The sequence below is a fragment of the Poromitra crassiceps genome (genome assembly GCF_964638095.1).
Source record: "Poromitra crassiceps genome assembly, chromosome: 11".
In the NCBI taxonomy this organism is placed as follows: Eukaryota; Metazoa; Chordata; class Actinopteri; order Beryciformes; family Melamphaidae; genus Poromitra; species Poromitra crassiceps.
Window position 1 is genome coordinate 33,338,836 of NC_139643.1, and position 10,000 is coordinate 33,348,835.

The window sequence follows — 10,000 nt, forward strand, 5'->3', positions numbered from 1 at the left end:
AGAAGCTGAGTTATTCCGCCTTTTGTGAAATGCAGCATTTCAAGCACATTCACTGAGTCTGAAGATAATATTTTATGATGTAGTGACGTGGTGTCGTTGTGTGGTGCCTGCGTGCCCCACCCCCCTCTCCCCCCCTCAGCTGCAAACTCCTCCCCACACTACACAGCCTCACGCACCCAGTCTAGCTCCGTTTGTGTGCGCCAGGCGGCTCCCAGCGCGACAAGAAAATGCCAACCCGGACTGCAGGGAAAGGTTTGGCCCTTCGGCGTCGGGTGCTGCCTTTCTGGCGGCTAATCGTGTGAAGAAACTATGCAGACAGACAGACAGAGGCAGAGGAGCTCAGTTGTGGGAGCGGATTGACTGCGGTTCGCAGACAACCTCAGCTGCAGACAGAGCAATCTATATGGCTCTGGCTGCAGCATGCATCGGTTTCTCTTTGATCACGGCTTTTTCCTCCTGTTTTCCGGACCTTTCTGTAATCTGGAGAGCACTGTCGCCACCTACTGGGTCGGTAAAATAGGTTATAGACCTCCAATAGCTACAATATTTGTACAGGAGATGTATCGGGCATTGATCCACGTCCCACCGTCAAAAAACGCAATTGACGACAATCGTCGTCTTTGGCACTCTACGTTAGTATTCGAATTGACGACAACTGTCGTCATTGGCACTCAATGAGTTAATGACACCTGCTGCTCCAAACAACAGAGAGGAACCTGCTGAATGTTTTGCCCATAGGTTTTAGGTTTTACCACTCAGTCCCGATTGAGGGGACGTGTTCCAGTGGGAAACCCTCTATAGCATCTTTGCTCCTCCTCCTGTGTGTCAAACCGGGAGATTTCACACCCTCTCATCTTTCCTTCGCTTGTCCCGGGAGCGAGTTATCACGCTGTAGCGATATGTGTCACATCCAATCAGAGAGAAGCTCTCACCTGCCGTCTCTCTCGGCGGCTCCGCCCTCGATGACGGTCTTGACGAAGATGCCCAGCTTCTCCAGGCCGGCGTCGGCCCCCACCCCCATGCCGATGATGCTGATCCCCAGGCCGTCCTCATCTGCAAAGACACAGTCAGCCTTTACCTCTAGTGTGTGTGAATGATGCATCATGTGGCGGCTGTGGCTCAGGAGGTAGAGCGGGTCGTCCACCAATCAGAAGGTCGGTGGTTCGATCCCTGGCTCCTCCAGTCCGCATGTCGAAGTGTCCTTGGGCAAGACACTGAACCCCAAATTGCTCCCGATGGCTGTGCCAGCAGCACCCTGCGTGGCAGCTTGCCGCCTTCGGTGTGTGAATGGGTGAATGTAGGCACATTGTAAAGCGCTTTGGATAAAAGCGCTATATAAATGCAGTCCATTTTTTTACCATTTACCATTATGTGTGCGACTGAGGACTCATATGGGTAAGGGCCTCCATTTGCTTACTTGCCTGTAGGCGGCGCTCTGAATAGGTTCCAATCAATCAATATAACACCACCCAAGCCAAAATGATGGGGTGGAGCGAGGGGCACGTGGATAAATGGATGGACAGATATGCTCCACCGAATAGACAGCAGAACAATAATGATTTGTTACTGTACTGCGGGGGGGTGGCAGATACCGATCTACTAACCGCACGGCCGCACACAAACAGGAAGTGTGCGGTGGCGGTGGGTGGGAAATTCCCTTCCAGTGTAGAATCCGCCTCTCTCCATCCTGCATTAATCATTCACAAGTTGTTCTAGTGTTACATAACAAGGGAGTGGGTGAAACCCTACGATGTAAAGTCATTCTATTTCGGGTCCTCGGAAATACGAGACTTCCAAGTAGAAAAAGCTTCTCAGCAGGACAAGATCAAAGTGGGAGAGGCTCACTGCCGGCTCCTTGGAGCTCGTGGGGGAAGTCGGACTGCAAACTGTCTGCTATCATCCATGGCTTTTGACATCATCTGAGGAGATGTGCCGTGAATTGCTGCATAGCAACAGCGTGTTGAAGAGCAGCCACAATCACCTTCTTAGGGATCTCCAAGAAAGCCAGCCTTAACATGAATTGTTAGTAGTGGCACCAATCACCATCCATACATTTGTAGCATCTTATCATAGCCAGAGATCAAAATGTTTACAACATTTTGAACTGATGGCTAAACACAAGTCGGAAGGAAGGAAGTAAGGAAGAAGAAAACACAAACACAAAAAGAAAGCTCAAATATTTCATTAAAAAAGTGCAGATCCCATATGCAGGTGGTTCTTTATCTACTGAGGTACGTTCTCATATTTTCCACCCCACCTTTCTCCAGTTCCACGGGGAAGAGCTCCAGCTTCTCCACCCTCTTCTCCAGCTCGTACTCTGCTGAGGAGGCCACGGGATTCACCTCGTCGTTGCGACGGTCATAGTCCTCGTTGGAGTAGGTGTTGAACACCTGGAGAAGAAGCACGAGAAGTTACAGCAGGTATAGGTCAAATAACTGAGACAGAAACCAGTAAGGGCTAAGGGATTTACGATCACAGCGGTATGGTTTCAGATGGTTTCCTGACATTTTAAAGGAGAGTTGAGTGTGGCGCCGAACAAAGATTTCTGTTCACAAAGGCAACCTGGCAACAATTACAACTCACAAAAAGAGGACAGAACACCTGCACACCAGTGGCTATTCTAGACGAGTAATGGCGGTAAGTACAGTGCAAGCCTGATATGAGTAATAGGAGATAAGGGCTTTTATGTGACCAATCAGGTCAGATGGGAGAGACTACATTTTCTTTTAACAAGGACTAACAGCTCCCAACAACGGGGTGAATGGCTGTTAGAAGGCCAGTGCTGCTGTCACAAATCATTGCGCCATACATCCTAAGCAACAACGTAATGTAGAGAAACATAAGGTCAGTGTGGTGATGGGGGGGGAAGCTGTCTCACGCCTCCCCAGATATGACTGTGTGGGACGGACCCCTGGTAGGAACCACTCATCCCCTGCAAGAGTCAGCCGTCACTACACATCTCGTCACGGCCGAGCACTCTCAGCGCTCGCTGCACCGGCCAGCGAGGGGAGGGTGGGGAGCGGGGGAGGCAGCCGTGCACAAGCCCATTACTACGTGCACGAGCCCATTCCTACGTGCACAAGCCCATTCTACGTGCACGAGCCCATACCTGTGCACAAGCCCATTCCTACGTGCACGAGCCCATTCCTAGTACGTGCACGAGCCCATTCCTACGTGCACGAGCCCATTCCTAGTACGTGCACGAGCCCATTCCTACGTGCACGAGCCGATTCCTAGTACGTGCACGAGCCCATTCCTACGTGCACGAGCCGATTCCTAGTACGTGCACAAGCTGATTCCTACGTGCACGAGCCGATTCCTAGTATGTGCACAAGCTGATTCCTACGTGCACAAGCTGATTCCTACGTGCACAAGCCGATTCCTACGTGCACGCTCTGGTCACGTCTCTTCTTGTGCGGCACTCTGCAGGAAGGCTGGAGGCTGGTGCTGCATACATGTGCGATGCACGGGGGTGCAGCAGCTTTGCATAACATAACACATTCACGTGTGCACATTAAACGTGCACGCGTAAACACACCGGCGCCATAAAGCATTCGTGCATGACACCGCACGACAGTAGCATCGCCCCCGCTGTCCGTCTATCTCTCTCTCTCTCAGTCTGTTTCTCACAGACACACCTGCACATCCCTACCGACCACAGCTGTTGTTATTAATAGCCATAATTATTATTTTTTGCGTGACAAAGAAGTGACATTTGCCACATGGCGGCGTTAGCAGCATCATTACGCCCCCTTATAACCAAGGATTTGGGCAGAGAGATATGACACATTTGGCTTAATGACGTCCATCATTATCATGCTTCATGTTACTCACAATGCCTCCTGCTCCTGATCTGTGAAGATCACATCAGTGCTAGATGAGGAGAGGAGTCACTCACTGCAATGAGGACACAGACACCATCTCAATACTATAGAACTGTACTACTTCTAATGCTAGACACTAGGCAACGTAGCGTTCAAGACCGTGTGTCAGTAAGCAACCGGCCTGCTGAAGTGTCGTTGAGCAAGACACCGAAACCCTGCAGCTCCCAGATGCTCTGACCTCCCGGGAGAGGAGAAAATGAAGGGGGGAAAACTAAAGTCAATACGGGATCAATAAAGTAGCACATCACATCACATGTATTAACGAAAGCCTGTGTTAGTCAGTTGGCCTCTATACCCCACACTGTTTCACATACACTCAAAAATGTATGTGTGCACAAATGGAAAGTAATCCAAGGCAATGCTTGTGAACAGGGGGTGGGTGTAACTTCTCAATATCTCAATTATGTTTAAGCACTGGAAGATGATAACTAGAACAAAGCGCCCTTCAGGTGCTTCTAACTCCCCTACTAACTCATCCCTGACCTCTTCCCCCCTGATCCTTCTGACCCCTCACCCCAGCCCTTCACCCAGCCTCACCCTGACCGCCCGGCCTTACTCTAAATTACAGTCAGAATACAAAAAGGTTTATTGCCAGACAGATGGATGCTAGCAACAACATAACAGCAAATCATACACAACACAACAGAAGAATCATATCCCAGAGCAGCATAAATCAACAATCCACACATTTCACAAATCATTATGTTATCATAGTTGTTGTTGTTTTTCTTTTCTGTCTGTTCTTCTGAAAAAGTAGTATGCCCTGCACTTCTACACCAGCTAACCTCTTGGACTACGTCAAGAAACAGCAGCCCTGACAGGCCAGGGTTTCCAGACATGCCAGACTTAGTCTGACTGGGTTGAAGCAGCATTGTGGACTTAGCTCTCTCATTGGTGCCGACCATTTCAGTCGGTGCCGGATGGAAATCCCATTCTGCTCCCTGCAAGCTCTGCATTGGCTCCGACCCGCTCTGACTGCAGCTGCGACCATATTTGGATTTCCTTTCCACCCCCCCCCTGCCCCGTGTCGAATCTGTATGCCTCTGCTGCTGCTGTATGTGTCAAATCTGCCGAGCTCAAATGCCTGCGCCGCTGTCTTTGAAACAATAACAACAGCAGCGCTAGTCGCTAGCTCGTTGCTACACGCGGAAAACGATTGTGGATTATGCAATGAAGCCAGCCTGCATGGTACGTTCGGTGGATGGCTGTAAACAGCCCTTTTCCCTTCTAGTCCACAATAGAAAGCGTCCCCAGCCAGACTCTCCCAGCCACTTTGATGGGAGAGTCTGGCAAGCGAGACTATGCCAGACCTGACAGGCCAGGGTTTCCAAACATGCCAGACCCCTGAACAGTGTTTTGGCAATCGGAGCAATTGGTGTGCCTTGCAACTCCAGACAGACAGACACACGCCAATTATACTACAGTAGTAGGATAGGATAGGGCAAAATGAGTTCAAAACATAAAAAATGCATGAAAAATGTCAGTAGAGAGATTTGTGGTTTTAATTGCACAAAATTGCATAATTCTGTGGGATTGACTGATCAGTGACCACATGAGGAAATAAGAGATTGTAAACGGTGTTGTGTTTCAAAGAGAGTGTATTGGTATATAGAGCGTGACGCGGCCACACCATTCTTCTGTGTGTGTGTGTGTGTGTGTGTGTGTGTGTGTGTGTGTGTGTGTGGGTGTGTGTGTGATGACCTCTGTGTCATCAATGATTCAGTGTGATCAACAGCCCTGCATTATTAACACTCACATGCACACACACACACGCGGGCGCGCGCACGCACGCACGCACGCACACAAACACACACACACACACACACACACACACATAGTGTAGTAGCATTTCAGCAAGATACAAGCAAACACACAACAGATCCAACACTAACGACAGCCTGACACCACACACACACACACACACACACACACACACACACACACACACACACACACACACACACACACACACACACACACACACACACACACACACACACACACACACACACAACGAATACTAACAGCAGCACTCAGACTGTCCCGGACGTCCTGGTTGCTACTATTGGCAGCCACTACACAGTCTAATGGCTTCTCTTTGTCACTCTACCTCCACGCTATCTACAAACATATCCATACACATACATTAGCATGACATCCACACAGAGAGAGAGAGAGAGAGAGAGAGAGAGAGAGAGAGAGAGAGATATAGAGAGAGAGAGGTCATGAAGAGAGGGAGGGGGAGGGAGAGAGAGAGATGAAGGGAGTGAGGGAGGAGGTGTGAGAGAGAGAGAGGTCATGAAGAGAGGGAGGGGGAGGGAGGGAGAGAGATGAGGGGAGTGAGGGAAGAGGTGAGAGAGAGGGTGAGTGAGTGAGTGAGTGGAGAAGAGAGATGGAGGAGGCACGGTGATGGGGGAGATGGAGTTCAAAAAGAGGAGCAAGGGAGAGAGGGATAGCAAGAACAATGAAAGAGCATTCATGCACAAGGGGCAGCACGGTGGATCAGTGGCTAGCACTGTTGCCTCACAGCAAGAAGGCTGTGGGTTCGAACCCTGGTCCATCCCAGGTCCTTTTTGTGTGGAGTTTGCAGGTTCTCTCCGTGTTGGCGACTGCGTGCGTTTCCTCCCACCATCGAAGACATGTATGTTAGGGGTCATGGTTGTGGGACTAGTAGCAACCCCAACCCGTCAAAACCCACTTGCCACAGAAACTGCTCAAAATGCGTTGGTGTGGTTGCGGCCCTATGCTCCACTTAGGAGCCTACAGGGAAAAAGAGAAGAAAATGCATGCACAAGGGAAATAGGAAGGATAGTGTGTGTGTGTGTGTGTGTGTGTGTGTGTGTGTGTGTGTGTGTGTGTGTGTGTGTGTGTGTGTGTGTGTGTGTGTGTGTGAGTGTGTGAGTGAGAGAGAGAGAGAGAGACACTGCATCACCTACTTGAATGAATCTACCCACACAGACAAAGTCAATTGGAGTGCTATCTGGCCCTAAACAGGAACAATACACTGGCAGATTATCTGAGCAGCACACACAAAGGAAGGACAGGCTATGTTCACTCCCTCCGCTAAATTGGGTGGAAACACAATTACAACCGACGACGAGTGATCTCATTTAAGAGACAATTGGTTCCAAAAGATTACCCAAAGACATCACGATATCCAAAGCAAAGACCACAACCCAGAAATGACCACGCTAAAAATGAGGTATAAAACAGCTCGCTAAAACCTAAAGAGTTGAACTGAAGTCTCCTTCATTCAGGTGTAAATTCAGGTTTACTATGAGTCGTGCATAATGTTCACATCATCTCCTTAGATATGTTATTCACGTATTATTATTATTATGTGAATGTGAATGTATGTGAATGTGAATGTGAATGTATTATTATGTGAGTATTATGTGAATTATTATTCACATTCATGCTTTGGCAGCATGAATGCATTTTAAAGCACATTTAGAAATTGAATTGAGAGAGGAGCCAGAGAGAGAGAGATAGGAGAGTTAGAGAGAGATAGGAGAGTTAGAGAGAGATAGGAGAGTTAGAGAGAGAGAGATAGGAGAGCTAGAGAGAGAGATAGGAGAGTTAGAGAGAGAGAGTGATAGGAGAGTTAGAGAGAGAGAGAGAGATAGGAGAGTTAGAGAGAGAGAGTGATAGGAGAGTTAGAGAGAGAGAGAGAGAGATAGGAGAGTTAGAGAGAGAGATAGGAGAGTTAGAGAGAGAGATAGGAGAGTTAGAGAGAGAGATAGGAGAGTTAGAGAAAGAGATAGGAGAGTTAGAGAGAGAGATAGGAGAGTTAGAGAGAGAGATAGGAGAGTTAGAGAGAGAGATAGGAGAGTTAGAGAGAGAGACATAGGAGAGTTAGAGAGAGAGAGATAGGAGAGTTAGAGAGAGAGATAGGAGAGTTAGAGAGAGAGAGATAGGAGAGTTAGAGAGAGAGAGATAGGAGAGTTAGAGAGAGAGAGATAGGAGAGTTAGAGAGAGAGATAGGAGAGTTAGAGAGAGAGATAGGAGAGTTAGAGAGAGAGAGTGATAGGAGAGTTAGAGAGAGAGAGTGATAGGAGAGTTAGAGAGAGAGAGATAGGAGTTAGAGTGAGAGTGATAGGAGTTAGAGAGAGAGAGAGATATAGTTAGAGAGAGAGAGATAGGAGAGTTAGAGAGATAGGAGAGTTAGAGAGAGAGAGATAGGAGAGTTAGAGAGAGAGATAGGAGAGTTAGAGAGAGAGAGAGAGAGAGAGAGAGAGAGAGAACGTGAGATAGAAGGTACAGCATGCTGTGTGACCGTGTTTAACCTTGGCAGTGTGGTAGGATCCCGCCTGGCTGCTTGTATTACTATCGGGAGCTGAAACCTGCCCAGAGAGCTCCAGCACCAGGCCTGCTGTTGGCAGCCATGATGCATTGCTGACAGCTGGGGAGCTGACAGTTGTGGCCACCGCTGGCCACTCATGGACAGTGGCCAGTGGCGGACTGCATAATCGGGCACGTCGGGCAAATGCCCGGTGGCCTGGCCTGGCCTGGCCTGCCAAAAAAAAAAAAAAAAAAAAAAAAAAACTTTTTTTTTTGCAGGCCAGGCCAGGCCACTCACTGAACAGCAGGCCAGGCGCCGCCTACTGGTTTACTAGTGGTTTTATTACTTTATTCAGGTTTAAAGTGGGTGCATCTCATTGTAAAATTGGACTTGGCCCAAATTAGGCTTCAAACGGCCCAAATTGGGCTTCAAACGGCCCAAATCTGGCTTTAAACGACCCAAATCTGGCTTCAAACGGCCCAAATTGGGCTTCAAACGGCCCAAATTGAGCATCAAATGCCCCAAATTTTTCGCCGCCGCCCTTCGGACGCCGGCACGCGTGTCGGCCCGTATCGGCCTGGCCTGCTTGGTATCTAATGCCCGGCCTGAATTATGATCCCAGTCCGCCCCTGACAGTGGCTGTACTCAAACTGTGACAATATGGATCAAAACTAAAAACACCAAAGAATTATGGGCATTGGGCTTTATACCAACATGTCTGCCTTTCCCTGACAGGTTTTCAGGAGCAGGTTGTTTGACGAAACACGTTGGTTTTACTCGTCAATTGTTTTCAGTACTGCAAGTGTTGCTGGAATTTACTCTACTAGCAACGATTTCTAGGGTGGAGAGACTCTGCAGAAACTAAGATGACGTCACAAATCGTCACTAACAGACACCGCAAATCATGACTAACACCACCCGCCCACTTAGGCAATTTTAATGATGATGATGATGATGATGATTTCAGGTATTACATCATAGGTGTTTCATGGGAGGGACAATTTGGAACCACAGCCCCAACACTGTCTGCATTTAAGCACTACTGTAAGAGAAAGGCCTACAAAACTCAACAGCTCCCATAAACGTAATATTACGCACATCAATATGATGTCCCATATGTCCCAATAAACTGATCCATGGACAAGGTAATGTCAGTCTCATTATGGAATAGCATTGGATTCTTATCTGCTTTGATAACTGTGTGAAATCCATATCCTCATCAAGTCAAACTCAAACGTTTCCAGCACAGTGTGCTGACGGGACGCAGGTCATTATTACGCTCAATTGTAATTTCATTTTGATTGAAGAGCCAGCACACAAAGACAAAGACAGCCATTAGAAATGGAATTAAAATGGACTCTAATGGCCTGCCTCGGCATGTCGCCCCTCTGGAATTGAATTGGAATTGGCTTTTTCAGGATTAACCATTTACATGTTAACGCCAGGAGTAAAAAGAAAACGTACAAGCTAATAACACTAAAAACCACATACCTCCAAAAAGTCAGAGTTTTAGGATTGAAGAAACAGAATCAGTTTCAGATGGATCATAGCCACATGTACAGTATTGAAATCATACAGTGGGAGTTGGATCAGTTCCGTGGGCTCTAGCCTTCAGAAAGCTTGCTGAGCACATGTAACATGTAACTATTCCATTTGAATTAAAAAAAACAATCTAAAAATGAATTATTCTGTGCCTGGTTTCATGATAGTGGTACACTTCCAGTTTCCAGACAGAATCACAGGTCAACTTCATATGAGAAGCCAGTTGAATTCCTTGCTTTGATTTCCTTATATAACCTCCCACACACAAGCATACCCACAAGCACACACACAC

General features: G+C 47.9%; 1 protein-coding gene across 1 annotated transcript in view; it reads right to left on the minus strand.

Moving 5' to 3' along the window:
* The window catches only part of ppp1r9a (protein phosphatase 1, regulatory subunit 9A), a gene marked incomplete at its 5' end in the record, with an annotated part of 61,910 nt that overhangs the window by 37,288 nt on the left and 14,622 nt on the right, over positions 1 to 10,000 (minus strand). The window contains 2 exons of the mRNA XM_083645773.1: positions 933 to 1,053; positions 2,258 to 2,390. Of these exons, the coding sequence (XP_083501899.1) occupies positions 933 to 1,053; positions 2,258 to 2,390 (254 nt within the window). The remainder of the gene's footprint in view (positions 1 to 932; positions 1,054 to 2,257; positions 2,391 to 10,000) is intronic.